This window comes from Saccoglossus kowalevskii, chromosome 3, assembly GCF_978046115.1.
Source record: "Saccoglossus kowalevskii chromosome 3, keSacKowa6.1, whole genome shotgun sequence".
NCBI classification, from domain to species: Eukaryota; Metazoa; Hemichordata; class Enteropneusta; family Harrimaniidae; genus Saccoglossus; species Saccoglossus kowalevskii.
Genome location: NC_140643.1, coordinates 28258235 through 28280106, shown reverse-complemented (window position 1 = coordinate 28280106; position 21872 = coordinate 28258235). Strand labels below are relative to the sequence as shown.

At 34.1% G+C, this 21872-nt stretch overlaps 1 protein-coding gene and 1 long non-coding RNA gene across 2 annotated transcripts; one reads left to right on the top strand and one right to left on the bottom strand.

The window, feature by feature from the left end:
* The first annotated feature begins 537 nt into the window (after positions 1-537).
* On the top strand, positions 538-11678 carry LOC144351886 (uncharacterized). Its single transcript, XR_013420473.2, has 3 exons — positions 538-615; positions 6765-6888; positions 11603-11678. It is a non-coding gene; the product is annotated as an uncharacterized LOC144351886 (long non-coding RNA).
* Positions 3875-6674, bottom strand: LOC100377723 (monocarboxylate transporter 12-like). Its single transcript, XM_078009145.2, has 5 exons — positions 6664-6674; positions 6123-6346; positions 5855-5998; positions 4691-5548; positions 3875-4502 (listed from the first exon to the last, which is right to left on the bottom strand). Exons 1-5 carry the CDS (start codon positions 6672-6674, stop codon positions 4228-4230), a joined length of 1512 nt encoding a protein of 503 aa, XP_077865271.1. The 3' UTR covers positions 3875-4227.
* Positions 11679-21872: the final 10194 nt, after the last annotated feature.

Genomic DNA, 21872 nt, shown 5'->3' with positions numbered 1-21872 from the left:
ATGTACTGTATACCCCCACCCCCTGCTGTTATTTGTTCATTAAAGTACAGGAAACCGTATATATTGTGTTGTGTTAATTTGTTATAATCGTTACTGGTATATTTCTTTCTCTGCACAGTCTCAGTTGTGGTGATATACATTCACCAAACGATCCCCACCCCGTGACAGCGGACGAGCTGAGAGGGAGGAGAGTTATTAGATAAGCACGCTACCAAAGACAAAGACTATTAGACCGGTATTAAAAACAAGCTCCCCGATCCTGAATACGGTGTAGCCCCATAAAGGCCCCCCCCCGCATTTAACGTCACAATATCTTTCGATTCGTGGAAGAATTCCTATGCAATCCATTCATTCTGAAATCCAGCTGGCATTGGTAGATTTGGTTTTTCGTGGTGTACTTTTTTATTATTTGTTGCAGTTTCCTTTTCTTTGTTTTTGGTGATTGTTTCGTTGCCTGTTATCATATCTAGGATCCAGAATTTCTGAGACTAGTAGCTTGCATTATTGTCATGAACACTGCGCCCTCTAACGTTGACCGAATGTACGACGAGTTCATGAACCGCAGAACAATGTATAAAACCAAACTAAGAACACGACACATTTTAGTTATTGGAGGTGAGTGATAACAGAAATCTTAGTATTTACATGTAACACGTAAATCGCGGGTCTCATTTGAATCATTCCTATATATATTTCCCTGTGTACATGTCTGTTGTTCCGGCCGCTACGCCAACTATATAGAGATAGAGATCGTGGGTATTATTATTATTATTGGATTACACAGACTTACGGTTCTGCACAATCCCCGGCGCCCACATCCATGTCATTGTCTTCTTTCGCGGCCTGTTCCATTTTCAGACGGGTCACTCACACCTACCAAGGCGATCATTCCTTCTTACAGCTGATCGTTACAATGAATAGAAGAGTTCAAAGGTCAATCAGTACTGGTATAGTTGCAGGAGTCCCATATAAATCGGGTATGTCCAACATACCGTCCACGCTGGTCATTTATCGTCGAGTTGACGTCATCAAAGGCGTCAGAAAATTATTATTTATTGTTTGATTGATTTTGCTGTCACGTGCACAGGATTATGGCACAGTCAGCTGGCGCACTCTAATTTTTATTTATTTATTTATTTATTTATTTATATTTATTTATTAACACTTACTCACTCCCCGGAGAGAGTGGCAATGGTTACTGATATTAGTAAAAGTATACAGTATTAATACATAAATAAGGAAGTAATAAAAACAAAAAATAATAAAATAAAATAAAAAATAAACTAATCTACAAAAACAGAATATTAATGGAGAAAAAAAAATAATAAAACAACTCCTTCAATTAATTACCTGGATGGCAATGCTATCATTATTTAACAGTGGAGTGAACTGTTCTTCAGGAGGCAGGTTGTGAAAGGAGTCAATCACATCAGCCGCTGTATCAAACAGAACACTACGTCTATTACTGCATAATTCCAGAAGACGTACCTACACTTTTTTAAAAGTATGCTAATATGTTCATGACGTGGTAGTTTCTGTGCCTAATGAATATTCATTAATTTGTAGATCATCACATTCTAAAAGGGGCGATATATTATTTTTTGGAACAAGAGTTAGAAAGGAGGAGATTAACAAACCTTAGGGGGTCAATGCAAAAAAAGAGCAGGGCATTTGAAGAGCAGCAATGTCCTTACCGAAATGGGACGAGTGTGATTCATGTTTGCGACAAGTTTGAAACATGGTTACTGTGTCTGAGAAATACTTCAGATGTGTTCCATAGAGCTTGACTGAAACATTTTATGTAAACATATCTGAAACGTGTTTCAAACATATCAGAAATATAAACAAGTTTCAGACACATTTTAAAGTGGTCAAAATGAACAGACTGACTGACATCAGTATGAAGATTCAGCATGTATTCCCCCAAAAGTCAAGATAATTTCTCTTTACCTCGTGTGTAAAACAGGTTATAATTAAATAATTAATACAGATTTGTATATTACTCCAGTAGCTGTATTCCCGGCTGCAATTCGCCACAACAAACATCAAATATCAGGAAATGTATACCGGCCTGTCACTGAAATAAAGCTATCCGCTAGTAACCACCCATCAGACAGTGTTGTCCAGTTACAGATGTTATGTCTATTTCTTCAAGCTCTTTGAATTGTGATTACCCCAACTATCAACTATACATCCACTAAATATAAATAATATAATCACTAGTACTAAGGGGAAAAATACCAAATGATGTTTTTGTCATATTTATTTAATATATCTCACCTGAGAGTATAATTCTGGTTGGAAAATTTACATCTGTTCACTATTAAATTTCCTTCCTAAATTAGAACTGAACGCAACGTGTTAACATCCTAATCTTTATGAACAGGGTACGGCTTATGCGGCCGTCGGTCGTGCGGCTAACACACCCTGGCAAGCTCCAAAGGCCTTATCCAATCCATAAAGATTATCAACAGTACATTATATAGCAACTCCTTAATCATCGAAATAAAATTATTTAGAAAGGCATTTTACTGTGACATTATTTGACAAAACACTAAACAATACATACACTAACAAACAGGCATAACCATATTTACTAATACACTAGCATTTTTACATACCTATATTCAGTAATACACCAAACATTAGTACAACATTGTACGACAGTACAATGAAATAGTAGTACACCATTATTTAGTAATTATCAGAACAATGTGCAACATCATACTGACACAGTCGCACAACATAATATATCAATATATCATTATTTATTAAAACGCAAAATAATAGCACAACATCCTGTACTAAACATCCGCATAACATCAATTTAAAAACACACCAAACAGAAAAACAACAATTTGGAGAGCACAGTGAACATTATTTTGGTACACGCTATACAAAAGCAAAACATTATTTATTTATTTATTTATTTATTTATTTATTTATTTATTTATTTATTTATTTATTTATTTATTTATTTATTTATTTATTTATTTATTTATTTATTTATTTATTTATTTATTTATTTATTTATTTATTTATTTATTTATTTATTTATTTATTTATTTATTTATTTATTTATTTATTTATTTATTTATTTATTTATTTATTTATTTATTTATTTATTTATTTATTTATTTATTTATTTATTTATTTATTTATTTATTTATTTATTTATTTATTTATTTATTTATTTATTTATTTATTTATTTATTTATTTATTTATTTATTTATTTATTTATTTATTTATTTATTTATTTATTTATTTATTTATTTATTTATTTATTTATTTATTTATTTATTTATTTATTTATTTATTTATTTATTTATTTATTTATTTATTTATTTATTTATTTATTTATTTATTTATTTATTTATTTATTTATTTATTTATTTATTTATTTATTTATTTATTTATTTATTTATTTATTTATTTATTTATTTATTTATTTATTTATTTATTTATTTATTTATTTATTTATTTATTTATTTATTTATTTATTTATTTATTTATTTATTTATTTATTTATTTATTTATTTATTTATTTATTTATTTATTTATTTATTTATTTATTTATTTATTTATTTATTTATTTATTTATTTATTTATTTATTTATTTATTTATTTATTTATTTATTTATTTATTTATTTATTTATAAGCACGGCAGAGTAAACATGCGATCAGCCAATGGATTAAGGATTAAGTATTGCCACTACTAAATACAATTAGTAAACAATGTATTTGAAAATTCCAGTAATATATGTTTATGACGTCTCGCTTAGCATGCAAGTTGTTGATTCTAAATTATATTACAACGTCGTGTAAATTAAACGTGCGTACGTGATGTTACTGTGCGAACAACACACTACAAAAAAACTGCAAAACACATTTATTAACACAGTATATGTATTAGTCACCATACATCACCTGCATTTCAATTGCTGTGACCGTTAATTGAACTTTATTAAATGGTTGAATGAGCACCTGTGTTAATATATATATTATATATATATAATTGTTTCATTTTGTTTAAATTAAACTGATAATAAACTCGAAATGTAGCAATGTCAGCACATTTTGATAAATAAAATCTACATCTACATAAATAAAATACAAATGACAAGATTGTACAAGATATGATCGACAACTGTCACAGTACATCAGTAAATACACCATGCAGAACAAACATATCGCGTAAATGCATCTTTGGTAAATATTTATAAGTTTACAAACTGGTTACGTGTTCCGCTACTAAGAGCTCTTCGCACGGAGGCATGTCATTGCTTTCAATACGTGTCGTCTGCGTAACGTTATTATCACTTTTAGTTATAGTGTATCTTGTATACCCAAGCTTCTGCAACTCGGTTTGCCTGTCCCTCTTCTTAGCTTTATTTTTAACTATATATTGACCTATCAGGAGGATTAAAACGCTACCAACGACACAACTTCCTCCAAAATAAAAAGACGCATCATAATTGCCAGTAGCATCATATAGATAACCTGGTGACAAATTGCAATAGAATTATTTTAGTCAAATCTCAATTCGCTATCCAGAAAACCTAAATAAATAGATATCAGTTTGGAAATAAAATAACATTAGTGTTTACATTTAGTGTGCATGAAATTTATTTGTGAAACAGACACTTAACTAAGTGCGAAGAACTTAAAACTACTAGTGTGTGACTTACCTGCAGCGACTGGTCCTATCAGTTGGCCTAGTCCAACAAAGAAAAGATAAAGACCATAACCACTAGTGAGCTTTTCCGCACCAACAACAGTTTTTGTAACAACAACATGCAATGCAGCAAATACACCTCTGGCTGCCCCCAATATTGCCATGACAACACACATAGAGATGAAATCGTCGGTCGCGGGTACGATTATAATACACAGTCCAAATAAAAAACAGCCAGCTCCGTACGACTTTATTTTACACAAATGTAACAAGTCAACAACAAATCCTTGCGCGACTGCAGATATCATCAGCGTGATCCCAAACACAGATAACATCACAGCAGACTCCGATCTAGTAACACCGATGTTATCAGCTCGTTTCACAATATGTATTGCGGGAACGTTGACTCCAAATCCGAATAAGAGTGCATGAATCATTAGAATAGAAAACATAGCGTCCGTGAAAAGATGTAATCCTAGGTGGCCACATACAGAGAGAACATCCTTGCAACACCAGGCCCTGTTAATTACATGGTCCAAATTATTCGTGCTCACATAGGTGGATTCGTGTGTAGCACATTCCTTAACGTCTTGTTCTATCTTAAGTTCATCTGTGTCTTTGATATTATTTCCTAAATGAATTGGCCGAAGGAGTAATCCACTGATACATAAATGCAGAACAATCCCAGCTACCACAATAAATGCGCCACTCCATCCATAATTATCAATCAAGAACCGCTGTAACGGAGCAAGGACAAATGACCCAAATCCGCCGCCAACTGCAGAGATGCCACTGGCTATGGCGTAGCGTTTTTTAAAATACCTACCAACCATAGCACCTGAGGGACCACGTGTCAAACCATGGCCAACACCTGTAAACGATTATACGGTTGTCGTATCATTTAAAATATGTCACATAATTGGGCTTGCTTTTGTCTGATAGAAACGTTTTTAAATAGTAGGGGGAACACATTGAGAGGTGAGATGCATGTATGAACCAGGACCATGGTACTACAGGAACTTATTAGTCTAAAAATATATTAACCTACCATCTAAAGTCAACCACTAACACAACTGCAAACACTGTGTGTATACTAGGTTTTTGCTCCGTATACATATAATATTACTGTGCCCCATGCCATGTATTGAACATTATTCCTAAACAGATATCGACCTACCGACAAGAAACCCAAACGTCACAGTAATAAATGCAATATTTGGAGCGAATGCACTCGCAAAGAGTGACATAGATGTTACCAATCCTCCGGTGACTACAACGCTGCGATGACTGAACCGATTACTGAGAACGGCAGCTATAGGTCCTGAAATAAGAATATTTTGAAATTGGTCAAAGAATAATCACTGACTTCAAACTATAATCAAAACCCGTCGTGGGGTCGGATTCGCTCACTAAAATAAATGAAACAAAAAAATAATTATACATACCAAAACAGAGACTGATTGTAACTTGTGTCGACGCCATCCATGACGTATCTCCGGCACCCTCATCAAAGTGATCCATTATCGCAGCAAAGAATAAACCAATGGAATGATGAGACCCTTTGACAATAAATAGAACCATAAAGGTTGCCGCTACAATTACCCATCCCCATGCACCGTCAGGAGCAACACCAGATCTTTCATTCGCTGTATAATCTGTTGCTGCATTACTGATAATAAGAGAATTGCAAGTTCTGTAGTTATCTCGTATGGAAAATAGTTTTGAATATTCGTGTATTTTCTAATATACGATATATACTTCTGAAATTATTTGAGTAGGACTTTCTATGCATACTCAGACTGTACTTGGTTTTTACAGTTGAACAACTGGTGATAGCAAGAGCAAGAGCGTTTCATGCGTTTTCATGCATGCATTCAGTCTTCAACAAGGGCGAACACGCCTGTATACATGTCATTACTAATGTCCACATTTCTTTATTTCAGTGAATAGTTTTAACAATTATCTATACTCATTGCAATCGATTACGTAACTGTCATGACTGCCTCTCATTGGTCCGCCGAGTGTATGAGTTACTACCGCTATGTTTTGAGTTATAATTATGACAAAGAGGTGTCTGAATTTTTCAGGAGAAATTTATAACGAAGTGGCAGTGAAGTAATTCCTACGAGACTGGGGAGTACAGGAAACACTGGATGGTTTACGTCAAGAAATGCATATGTGATAAACAAAATTCGACACTCGATCATATCTGTAAGTAACCGATATTCAGTCAATCGTGATATTTGTCTAGTCCCAGAAGACATTTAAAATGGCAATATCTGTTTGAAACACCATTGTGTTGATAGATGACAAAGTTGAACACCTATTCAGTAATCACTTGTATTTATAATACGGTTTGTGACGCCATAACAGGCACCCGAATATATACTAGCTCTTGTATTTTCTAGAACATATAGGATACAGGCCATGTATTAAATTCTAAGACCAAGTTATATTGAATTATGTTTGTGGGGTCAAAATATTACCACCGTTGTGTAAAGTATTATGCCTATAACACCGGAAATAAAATACTCAGACGGATATTTGATACTAGTATTTTACGAAAATTATTTTCATATCTTAATCGGAACTAGATTTAACTGTTTCTCCTGTTTCTTCATGGAAATTTATGTGCAAAATTATATATCAACATTTTGGTGTGAAAATATGTCACTGAAATCGTTAATATATATTTATTAGGTTTCACAATAGAGCCTCTGTTCTTTGATCCAAGGTTTATTTGTACTCTGGTTAGGGTATTTGAAACTTATGTTCTAATGAAGATCAAATAAGTCTGTGAGCATAACAATATAAACAGCGCCCTGATCTGTCAACTTGAAGACATTCACTCGATCTGTATAAACACTGCATACCTCTTACCATGACATACTGCGCCCTCCTAGGTTGACCTGAATATAAGTCTAAGGTCGTTCCCCAAGGTTAAGACAGATGACAGCAAGTCATGGTGTCTTTTTTACAATAACTTCAGCATATTTTGCTTTTATTGATGCGTTCGGTGATATGGGAATGAAGCGAGGAATAATATAATCCTCAATGTTTGCAAGTCACATACCATGATGCGGCCGGGCAACTATGACCAATCACCCATTTATATAGCGTATATATAACGTACTAACGAGATCAAATAGACCTACTGTTCTGTATGGCCATCCTTGTCCTTGGGCAATTCCTTGTCTCGTTTTCCAACCCGATCTTCCATCAGCTTAAGTGTCCTTACTTCATGCGACAATGATTCTAATTTCAACAACAACAGGTATAACATGAACTTTGCACAGCAGCAACAAAATTGACAATGTGTGTCCGCAGCGGGCAATTAAATTGGATATTACTGTCACGTGGGTAGGTATAGTGACATGAGACTATGACGTTCCAGGTAACACGTATCGGTCAGAGATCAACGTGCGTCCAACAACAGTCAGCTGGCATACAAGATAATAAATTAATACGATTAATTTATCGATATTTACTATATGGGGGTAGCCATCTTGAATACGGCTTGAAACTAAATAAACAAACAAGTTGAGAAACGGGGTTATCAGTTTCTTAAAAAATTGTAAGGACGTCGCGGATTGGCTCCTGATTTAGATTTATAATTTTGTCAGTGCGAACGGTTTGCAAAAACAAGGTGTTTTATGATATAAAGTATCACAAGGTCACAAGGTCAGGAAGAACGCTTCTAATTATATTCTACTCAAATTTAAGACAGCGGGACACCCATAATGCTTACCCGTGTATCCGGAGTAACGGTATTGAATGATCTCTGATCACGTATAGCTATAGCATAGCTGGGTGATATATGTACGAACAATTGCCAGCAACGCTGATCAGAAATTGCTTCACGATGTATCTTATAACACCCAAATTGAATCGATTTATTAAATTCAATTTTGCGAATTATGTTTTTTTTTCATGATTTCAATGTCAAAAATAGCCCACTTCACCAAGTTAACGAACAAAGGATGAATGATATCACACTCCGATCGCTATAGAATGTTAATGGAGGATACACCATTAACAACGCTCTCATCGTTTTGAGTATTGAAACACCTAATTGACATTGAAGGTATATTAACAGTGCATTGCCAGGTCTAAAGTGTATGTGAGTGGGTGTATGTGTATAGCCTTGAGTTACTGTTGACAACAGTCTCACTTGTCAAGATGCGAAAACATTATATGTATTTGTATTGTAACGGATTGTGTACTAATAATACAGTGTCACTGATATAGTTGGTATGATAATATGCCGCAAAACCATATAGAGAATGAGGGCAACGTAACTCATGCACACTCATCACCGTGATCCACTGTCGCAGAAAACAATAAAACAACGGATAATGCCGGGGAGCTGAAACATTCTTCTCTACCGTGACACAAAAGCTGTTCCATCCATTGAACATAGTTTGTAACTGTCTCACTACCTTCTTGCTAAGAAAGGTAGATGTTTACCATGGTAACTCCACTACCCCCACTATTGAAAAGGAAACCTAACCTGTCAATACACCATTATAGATCGTGTCAGCCCTAGAACAAATACACACTGATAAGCTCTTGACCCCAAAGTCTTTTGAAATTGCTGGAGGTTCCCCGGCTACTGTCACGCGTCAATCAAGCAAATAACACTACCGCACCATTGATTGGACCATTGTCAAGGACGGTAAAGTGACTCGTATCCAGAGGGGTTATCTAATAAGATTTCTATTTGGCGTGTATCTAATTTTCAATGGAACACGGCACATAATCTATCATAAATTAATAAGTATCAAAAATACAAGCTAGTAATTCATACTTCTCAATACATTTGCACCATTGTAGCTTTTACCATTCATTCACCAGTATGTGTTACCAAATATTACGAGATTCAGTCTTCAGAATGATCAACGTCATGTCCTGTAATCTCGCCAAAGAGTTGAGGTCACATATTTCACAATCGTCATCATAATTAAATAATAATAATACAACTTTTCTGAAACCCAAGAACTTATAAATATTTGTCACTTAATCTGAATCTAACTCGCTGATTGTCTGGAGCAAGGTCTTGTATCTTACAATAGTACTGCAAAAGTGAATAGACAAAAGTGAATTTTCCATTCGCTTCATACTGATATATTTGCCGTGTAACATGTACGGGTGCATGTGGTGGTCCATTAAAGACACCTGCTTCTTACATCGCTTTCCCTGACTTAACTTGTTTCATCACACACACAGTAATACATATTAAATAGAAGCTGAACAACACATACGTGGTATTCAATCCAAGCTTTCGCAATCAGAGCTATGAATAAAAACACAAAAATGATTTTGATACATACATTGTTAATTGTGGTGTTACATGGTATGTTTGCTTATTGTATTATCAACCAGTTTAAATTCTGGTTTATCACATTTAGGGATGAAAGACATAGTATCTAATCAATATGGCATGTCAAATATTATGAATCAAAACAAAACATAAGGGATTGGTCAGTTACTTCAGTCTAGAGGGGGTCGGTGGATCAGTAGGGGGGTCACCCTGTTTTTGGTTGTGCGAATAGGGGGGGTCACCCTGTTTTTGATATCATGAATAGGGGGTCACCATGTTTTCCAGAATTCACACACGTGCTCATGCATATATTTTTAAAAATTAACAAAAGATAAAAAAGTTAATCGTACAAATGTGTTCTTAATAATATATTGCCTATAAATTTGTTGATGCAAAAAATGTTATAGGCTAAATATTTTTAGGTTAAAGTTTCCAAATAACAGATTATGCAATGCGACTAGAACCCCAATTATACAGTTTTAAACACATCCCAAGTCCATGTGCTGCTGATATCAGATTATTTTATTCAAAGTCTGAAGTCACCATTGTATAAGATATTTACTGGATTTATCCAATTATAACAGGAGACGGAAAGACAATACAGCAATTAGTACAAAGAGCAGTGACAGTTTTTGTTCAGCAAATCAAAAAAGTTAAATTTGGGAAAATGCTGATATATAAATTAAAATAAATGATGAAAAAATAAATAAATAGTTTATTTGTTTTTTTAACTTTTAAATATGCATATTTTGCTCTGTAAAATACCAAAATCCAACACAGATTTAGGCAAAAATCAAAGTTTCCTTTGTTTTCATAAGCACAGATTGTGCTTCGGGTTTAAAGCTTTCCTGGTCTATAAGATATGAAAGATATTTTAAATCCAACTTAGTTTTCAAAGAGTTCAAACCACCTAGATTCAAATCCTCTTTTCCTATCTTATAAGGGCGTTTATTGAGTGAGTACTCCACAGCTTTGCTTTTATTTACTATCTTTAGCAGCATAGATTTCCCTCCTTTCTGCAGCCTTTTCTGTAGTAATTGTTTGGCTTTATGCTTCCCCTCCCCTCCTAAGGTCTATTAAATGCAAACACTAATAAAAATTATGTCAAAATTATGGCAAATCATGATATTTTCAATGCACATATAATACATTTTGTAATCATGCCAGAGCCAATTATTTTTTTTTGGGGGGGGGGGGGTTCAGCATGTTTTAAAATATAATGTTGGGGGGGGGTCACCCACTTTTTTTTATTTGATATGGGGTCGGTCAACTGAGATTTACAACTGGCAAAATGGAATCTGCCGACCCCCCCCCCCCATCCCTAGGCTGAAGTAACTGACCAATCCCTAATAGTCAAAATAACTGCATTTCCCCACACCAACATCATTCATACTAACATTATCATAGATCAAGATCAAAGTAGGTTGGTTATTCTTTTTTGTATGTTTGATGTCTAATATTTTTATTATTTTAATATTATTTGCTTGCGGTGTTGGTTTCAAGCGATGTGTTGCTATTGAAGGTGGACGGTTTACTTTGAATAGTTAAATGTTACTGTTCGACGATAATGCACAACCATTAATAACTAAATATTCTACGGCTTAGATATGATGTTTGTATTGCTATCTGGCTGCTCGTTATACGGAACGTGTATTAATCATACAAGAAGCTCGATGTATAATTATTAAAATGGGACGTAGTTACAATGTTACAAGCCTTTTCGTCATATCTAATAATTGCTGAGGCTGCCCTCATTGTCAGGTAATTCTGTTTTTACAAATCTTTGTGAATTCGCCCAGCTACTGTTCATTTCATGCATGCATGCATGCATGCAGTACATATACTTGCTTCCCAATCTCACCACTTTGCCAAGAATATCAGTAGTGAACATCAGGAGATACAATCTATTTACGTCTGCACCACGTGACCTCTAGCGAATGCAACTAGTCTGAAGTAACCTTATATACTGAATAACAATATTTAATCTTTTTGGTTCTATTCTATTCTACTGCTAGCCTAGGTACCAATACACTGAGTGAAATAAAATAAGCGAAGAAAAAAATAGCCAAAGCAGCAACAACACATCATAGATTTTATTTGACGAGAACCGTGCAAAGGGGGAGTTAGTCAGTCACTGCAAAAAAATTACAATGCATAGAAATATCTGGTTGAACAGCAAATAAAATATGACATTGAATTTGAACATAAATAAATTTGATATTTGACTGCCAATATACATGCATCAGACAATACTATACATATCTAACACACCCAAAAAAACAGTGCAGCACCAGATAATATGGAATAAATTGTGCCATGGCCATTATAGAAATGAGAATACAGTACTTATTACACGCTTACTTTTACATGATCACTTTGCAATTTTCCTTTTACTTATATTGTAACGTAAATGATAGCAATTATATCATTATTATATACAGCAAGTCTCATAAGTATTGGGGGAAGCCAATTTGCAAACTCGCTAGCGTTGCTTTTTTTTTTTGCGTGGACAATCACTTGTATACGACGCCTCATTACATGAAGAACATAGAACACTTTTACTGGTATATTTGAAAGCGAAATAGATATCCAACTGTAAGATCATTGTCGCTGATTAGCTCCTAAAGTATAACTACCGTTCCCTGCTGTTATATAGATTAGAGTGGGTGTGACTACAAGACGGTGCCAGCGAAATTCGAAAGCCAACTGTTTTGTCAAAACACAAGCAGTTAGCTAATTCGCTAATTAGCAAATTGGCTGCCCCAATACTTCTGAGACTCGCTGTATTGTAGAAGTAATTTATTGTGCCTTTGCGTAACCTTGTGTAATCATTTGTTCTTTTTTTGTAGAATAAAGCTGTATTCTTTTGTAATTATAGATTTACCACCTCAGCTAGGGGACAGCTGGGGGAAATGTGTTACCATAACGACATCATGTACGCACATTTGGTTCACAAGCCATTGACCATTGCAGTTTCGTTTAGAATCAAGAATTTGTATGTTTGAGGTAGACATTATAAACCTATATTACAGAATAAATATAATAAATAGATTGCTTAATAATTGTATTTAGTAGTAGACTTTACGCAGTGCTTTATCCGTGTTAATCATGTGATCGTGCCAGCGATTGGCTGATCGCATGTTTACTAAGCTTGTAAGATTTGTAGGAGAGGAACCACCCCAGCTGACCGTTTGGATGAATAAAGCTGGTCTACCTGTAATGAACTAATGTGTATGTTTCGGGTCGAATCTGGTATTTCTAAGTGTTGTCAGCCAAGCGAGACAATGTTCCCCGAAAACAACACATTGTTTACAGCAGTATTCACAGACGCAGACGAATTTAATATTTGAATTTGAACCTAAAGCAGGAGGGTCGTCGCCTGCGCACACGCGGGAATTGGGTCCCAATCGACGATAACAACACACGCTAAAAACGCAAAGGCTCACGGGTAAACGCTAGTTTGTAAACAATCACACGCTATGGCAATCTGACGCATGCGCAGGTGACGACTCCCCCCATTTTAAACACATTTGTTTTCGCAAATGCAGAACACACCAAGAGACACATGGACATCACAGTTCTTTTGTACACCCCATTTGAAAAAAAAAAAACATTTCTAAAAGTCAAACTAAATTGACGGTTTCAGAAAGGTACACGTTAAATAAGAAAACATATCTCTCTTGATTTGAAACTGTTATGCGGAATGTGCAGATTACTCTTCCAACTCACGTCTCACTCGCAACAGATTAGGTAGATTATGTCGATTATTTTCTTAACTATATCACTATTCAGGTATAATTCTATTAACTGGTCAGGGAATTGCCTGTAGTAGATTGAAGTGCACAGTGACGTAAGTCATTGAGAGTTAAATTTTACTTGTTTTTATTACTGTTAAGCTTGTCTAGACCTGACCTAGTCATGAATGTTCGTATTCATTGCACTACATTATCCATGGCGACATCTTTGTAGAACTTATGCTACTTATAAAACTACTTTCGTCACTCCCCAAAGTTCAATAAACCTTCTTAATACACACACACACACATGTGGCTTATATCAAGCAAGTTTTAGAAATACTCAGCCACTGATTTTAGACAACCAGATGTTGATGTCTTCAAACACCAATAATAAGGCTATTGTAAACTGACTTGTTAACAACCAGTAGGTAGAAAGTCTGCGTCTCTTCGGTTTGGGAAAACGGAATCACTGAAGTCAATACTTGTAACAGCGACTTTTTCTCCCTGAACTGGTGTACCTCAGCTGGGTAAAATAATTTGAGCATACGTTTGTGCCCAGATTAAGTTGCATGTACTGCTGCCATCGTCTGTATGGTACGTTTAAAGAACACGTGGTGACGGTGTGTCTTTACTTGTAGAACGATATTAACAACATTATACTGGAGTTTGGGAGTTGCGTCTGTAATATTCGTGCTTCTTTTTGACAGTGCATTGAAAGAACAAAGGAAATAAAAAAAGACGTTGTTGAAACCTCTTTCAAAGAAGAGAGGACATCTAGACACGTTGTTAAACTTGAGTTATGATTGTGTTCGTCCATATTTTGCAAAATATCTGTAAAGTTACATACATATCTTTTATACCTTATTATCGTATTATCTGGACGTAATAATTTGGTCTTTGCACTCAATTTCAGTCAATGATACAACAATTCTGCAATAATGATATAATATGAGTAAAGTAATTACGGGAAGGAGATAATAAATAATCACTAGTCAATAAGGAATGGAAAATGATTGTAAATGATGAAATAATAATGATGAAATAAATAATTAATGAAATAAGATTATTTTTGGCGGAAATGGATATGCATTTATTGGAATAAATTCCCTGGCGTGATGAATTCCAGCCTGCGGGGTGATGGCATTTTAAGTAGTGATTCAATTTCAACAATTAAATTTAGCTCCCTTTATACAATCTCAACTAACTTAAAGGAGAATGAAGTATAATATAACACCATGGCTTGCATATCTGTATGTTATTCATGCGTATACCATGTGATGATGTTCACGAAAGCAATATTCCAAAATTAACAAGATTATATCAAATATTTTGCGACACAAATCTATTTTTGTTTCGTTTATGGAATATCCAATTGCATTAACACCTGTAATGCAATATACATATTGTGAAAGAGTAAGTTCCCAGTACATGAAAGAATGTGATATAGCCCCATCAGCCAATCAAAACCGCGCGTTTGATGGTCAATATATTTGCATAATGACTTCTCAACGGTCAAAGACGTCATATTAGGCTTCTCTGCTTGAACAGGCGTTATGATAAATCTAAACAAAAAACTGGTTCAATATTTAGTTGAGTGGGTGGCGTGGTGAGTTCCAGCCTAAGGGATGATGACAATATAGTGCTGATTCAATTTCACCAAATAAATTTAACTTCCTTTATACAGTCTCCACTAAAGGAGAATAAAATATAATATAACACCATCGCATGCATACCTGTGTGTTATTCATGCGTATTCAAGTACTAAGCAATGTTAACATGATAAATCAACAAACAATTCCCTGACTTCCATCATCCATTGAAAATATCAACTCAGAAGCCTGGACCAGACATGTTTCATGACTTCACTGCTCTACCTCTCAACAATACACTGAGACTTTCAGGCCAGCTGCTTCAACGTTTGCAACAGGGAATTATTAATGCCCGTTTTGAGATTACTCGGCATGAAACATTTGAATGCTTTCGGCTAAGATTATAAGGAATACATCAATAATTTCTAGCCTGATAAGGTACTGGTAAACGTCATATAATTTTTCCTGTCAAACATATCAATTCCACATTCAGACTTTTTTACTCGCTTTGGTGGATCCACCAGAACACTTAATTCTGTACGTTGTTCATAAACAGTTCGTTTGTAAATATGAACATATTCTGACCGGTGACTAGTCGGTGTCCATCCACTACATGACGGTATAGTTCCATTACAGTTGTAAATTTCGTTGAATAATTTGAATAATAACCATAATAAACCGCTTCGTTGATCATACTCCTGATGTAGCTAGTTTTTACTGACCATTTAATTGCAATATTTTATTGCCTATTCCATTTGTTATCGCAGGGCTGACTGTATCATCAACATTTGGTACAATTCAAAGATGTTATCAATACATACATACATACATACATACATCGAAAACACCAACATCGGAGGCTAACAGTTGTTTTCTTTGGATGATACGAACGACCACATTCAGGACTATGGTAATCCATTAGAGTAATCTCAGGTCGACCATTAATTCGTAAACACAAACGTTAAATACCAGTACATACTACAGACTAGTGGATATCGTTCTCCTTGCCGATTCCACTCCCTCATTACAAATTGCTTCATATACTTTTATCTACCAGTGTTGATGGTATGAATCATACACTGTTGGCAACATATCGCTTCCTCGTTGTCTCTTAATATATGCATCCAGAGACTTCATACATTCACCGCCCAAAACATGTTCTTCTTGATGGTCACCGGAATACACGGTCGAATATGAGTATCCACTTCACCAGTATTCAAAAACATTAAACCGAGACATCAAATCAGTGTAGCTGTAATCAATAAATCATGAATGAATTAATCAATGAATGATTCTCTTTCCCATGTTATTGCGCTCAATATTTTGTATTTGTATCATCTGTTGACAGTGATCGCTCATAAGTCTAGACTACTCCCCGCTGTTTAATGATTTCCTTGCCCTAACATTCAAAGCAGCTGTTTTAAATTGGTGTAGCGGGGAATTATGGCAAGTAACACCATGGTTTTTCTCTTATTAATGCGAACAAATTCACCAGCTGCAACGCGGTTGTTAATTGGCTATTTGCGTTGTCAATCACGTGGTCGTTGTACATCTACTGTCTGGGATACAATAAAACACGCGAATACACGTACACGACGTTATTCCGGCTCATTTCGTTTTTATGAAGCCAAGCAGGCAGACTCGATTTACAGTTAGAAACATTTAACATGACATTTTGAACGTTCTAATTGTCCGCTACCTGTGGTTTATTGTCAGTGGCAATTATTCTACAGATGGTTGTGCTACTTCTGAGTTATGCCATCCATTGACAAAAAACTGTCGTATTCACCAGCTTGTGTAAATTAGCATAAAATATGATCACTGTTTCTCTCTCTACAACCCTATTCATATGTGAATTTTATTTCCTGTCCATAATTGTTTATGCAAGGTAATTTGTATAATACATTATACATACATTATATATTGTTGTTTTGTTTACGAATGTAAATTGTTTATGTTAATTGCAGGTGTTGGCGCTAATAAGCTTAATATGAATTTATTCGTATGACTGAAATTTATATTTATGTTGCTGCTCTTCCTAGAGAATTGTGTCAAATAAATCAAAATAAATCGTGTGAGTGGGTCACTGGTTAATTTCTGTACTACGTGAAATTGTCATTTTGATCACGTCAATTGAGCAACTGAGCATTTAATTAAATCAGTCGTCAGTCAGGCATTCCATGTGATCGGAGCGGGACAATTATTCATTCACGTTGACAATCACATTTGAATCTATATAGGTCGAACTATTATACTAGTCTAGTTAAACACTCGAACAACGTTATTAGGTAATTTGGGTAAAATAAGCTTACACCATTACCGAATTTACTCTCTGATATATCTGTCAGTAGTTGTATGGATCATTATCTTCATGAGAAGCGCAAACCTCTGGCACTCAGTCAAAATGAATTCTGGGACACGAAATATGCCAAGCTCAGGATAGGAACAGAAAAACAGGGGAAGTCCTTGATAGTCGGGTCGATACAAATAATTAAAATGTATATATAGTGAAGCGCCTGGGGTTCCGTCTCTGCCCGTCGTCAAGGAAACAGAGACCATACTGGAAAAAGACAAAGACTCAAATGGGTAAAAGTGTGTAATATGTGATATATGTAATATTATTTTGACAAACAAATGCAGGCTCATTATTGGACCTTAGTGCACATCATTCATAGAAGATATATTCATGTTTGTGTAACAGATAAAAGATGATTATTTTCACTATTATAATTAGGAGAGACATCTACATAATGAGCGAACGGTCATGTATTTGTTTCACTGATACTCAAACGCTAAAGGGGTAAAGACTGCGTTAAGCGGTATTAGATCTTAATTATTCTCGATCGTTATGCGATGGAAGCGATTGGTTACGGATTCTGACACAACAGCCTTCCTCATATTAATTTATGTATGCACTTGGTGTATGCTCCTAAATGTACGTAATTATACGCTGATATGTCACTCCACTATATTTATCAAATCCTACTTATTCAGGAATTTTAGCTTTCGTTTGAGATAATGTCTAGAACCACAGCAGACGTAGCATTCCCTCATTAATCGAATAAAAAGGAGTTAATGTTTTCTTTGTATAAAATATTTTCTTTCTATAAAGTCAGTATTGACTTTCACGTGTGTGTATTTTAAACAGGCAGTATGATGGTAAAATACTCTGCCACTGATATATATTGAAATCAGAGCAACAATTAATCAGAAAGCATTAGTAAGGTATAACAAAATACTGATGAAAGCAGCAATGTGGTGGGTTTCAAGATGCATACTATGTTTTTTTTTATTTGAATGTGTGAAATGTGGATGAGAAAACTTGTACATTTGTTTTTTGATATTTGGTTCACGGTCAAAGGAAAGGTTGGGATGTTTTGCCTTTGAATCATGTTCAACTTTGACAAATAACATCAAAATGTATAAAGTAAATTAATAAACACATCAATACATGCAATTTTTTGTTCAAATACAACTGGCGGTGATGTAGATTAGGGATTATTGAATTGCACTAGTTAGTGATTTGAGTAGCGCCTTCAAACATTCATAGCTACATTAGACATTGATTTAGAATTGTTCTGGACCAAAAGTGCTTGATATAAATGGAATTATAATTATACCTTCTATCAAGGACTAAATAGTCAGATGTACATTCATCATATTTGACACTCCAAGTTGTATTACATCTCTTCATGGCTTCAAATGTATCCACATTGGTCGCGTATACATGTCTACAGACCTGTAGACCTCATATAAGAAACTCCATAGTATTCCATCTATCCATTCGTAACATAACTTCAAACTGTCACACACTGGTTATCACTCAACATTGGTAGAAAGTGTACTTGGTGACTATACCCTTGCAATTGGTTGTCCATGTTCATTGATTTGTACTCTGTACTGACTTTATACTCAGATGTAGATTGTGGATCATTTCCTGAAATCATAAATTTTGGAATCGAGCATACTCGTCATTAAAACGGCTTTCTTGTTCTTAATAAAATATATTTATTGTGCATGCCAAAGTGCATTATAGTTGTGTCACAGTGGCTCAATTTGAGATCTAGTTCAACTTGCCTGTTAATATCTTCCTGGAGGCACATGGACTACCCCGCCCATCTTAGCCTCAATCGGCTCACATTTGTGATTGAAATTCGCATTCACACTTGATAAGTTTTTTATTTATTTGACAATATAATGTTTTGTAATGCACTGTACATTTACTCTAACTGTCGTTGTATTGCATCCTTGAACTTGTACTTCGTTTGATGATCTGTAATTGAATATGTTAGTTTTAATTTACCGGATATTGTAACAGGAAAACTAAATCTCACATAAAAAATAAACATTTTAAACATTGGAGAATGTAGATTGTCACCTTCTCTATTTGTATTTATATAAGACTAGGAAGCTAAAAAATCAAAATTAATAAATAAAGATGTTTGCACACTGCCTGGTAGCATAGTTTCTCTGTTACACAAAACTGTCAAAATTATCGCCATATTATTGAGCATTTGTTAACGTTAAACTTTCAACCTTGAGAGTTTGAGGACTTCTGGCAGCATAAGATACAGAGCTGATCACCAAGTTAATACGTATATGTTTCGCTGTGCGTTATATGACGGTTTACGCGATTATAAATCCTTAGGTATATCTATATACATTTGCTATAAATGGTGATTATAAATCCTTAAGTTAGAGATGCAGGTCACTAGGGAGTGAATATTTTTTTTTTTTGCTTTTTATTATTCAAACAGTCTTGGCTATAGACTGTTAAAATTTTGTAGAATTGTGAATAGTGGAACATACTCAAAAACGACTTTAAAATATAGCTAACAGGTGCAAACATTATCTCTTTTGAATGCTTAGCACGATTTAGCAAGGCCTACATAAATAATAAAACAGAAACATGGTGAAAAAAATAAATGACGGGATTACCATATTATGCACTATATTTAACTTTTGACAAAACGATAATACATTTAAATTTGAAACTGTTACAGCCATTTTAATTATGAGCATTAGCAAACTTCTTACTGAGTGAATTGTTATGCAAATTAGAAATTATCTCACCTTATTTTTAGTTCATATCCAAGAACTTTAAAAAAACTAGCCTGGGTGTTAATTTATGCATAAACTTGAAGTAGTGAAATTTGAGCTGCTGCCCTGCAAAATTGACAACTGGTAGACAGTTTTCAAGATGGCACTTCCTTCATAGTAAACATATGTACCCATAAACCAATTTTGACAGTAAATTGTATCTCTACCTTAAGTATACCTATATACATTTGCTATAAATGGTGATTCTAAATCCTTGGGTATATCTATACACATTTGCTATAAATGGTGATTCTAAATCCTTAGATATATCAATATAAATTTGTTATAAATGATGATTCTAAATTCTTAGGTATATCTATATACATTTGCTATAAATGATGACTCTAAATCTTAGGTATATCTATATACATTTGCTATAAATGATGATTCTAAATCCATAGGTATATCTATATACATTTGCTATAAATGGTGATTCTAAATCCTTAGGTATATCTATATACATTTGCTATAAATGGTGATTCTAAATTCTTAGGTATATCTATATACATTTGCTACAAATGGTAATTCTAAATCTTAGGTATATCTATATATATTTGCTATAAATAGTGATTCTAAATCCTTAGGTATATCTAAATACATTTGCTGTAAATGGTAATTCTAAATCCTTAGGTATATCTATATATATTTGCTATAAATAGTGATTCTAAATCCTTAGGTATATCTATATACATTTGCTATAAATGGTGATTCTAAATCCTTAGGTATATCTATATATATTTGCTATAAATGGTAATTCTAAATCCTTGGGTATACCTATATACATTTGTTATAAATGGTGATTCTAAATCCTTAGGTAGATCTATATATATTTGCTATAAATAGTGATTCTAAATCCTTGGATATATCTATATACATTTGCTATAAATGGTGATTCTAAATTCTTAGGTATATCTATATACATTTGCTATAAATGGTGATTCTAAATCCTTAGGTAGATCTATATATATTTGCTATAAATAGTGATTCTAAATCCTTGGATATATCTATATACATTTGCTATAAATGGTGATTCTAAATTCTTAGGTATATCTATATACATTTGCTATAAATGGTGATTCTAAATCCTTAGGTGTATCTATATACATTTGCTATAAATGATGATTCTAAATCCTTAGGTGTATCTATATACATTTGCTATAAATGGTGATTCTAAATCTTTAGGTATATCTATTGATATTTGCTAATGGTACATTTGAACCGTTGAAGGTGTTCCGCCATAACCTGCACTTTTCCGCTTTTGATTGTGTTCAGGCATCAATTATCTGATGAGACATGTATCAAACAATTATAGCGCCTCACCAGAAAGTCATAACGAGCATTTATGAACTGAACTGAACGTGATTTAGATAGTCATTATGTCAGATGTCAAAGGCGATGTACACTGGGATATTACTATTTCTACATCAGAATTTAATTACACTGGATGAA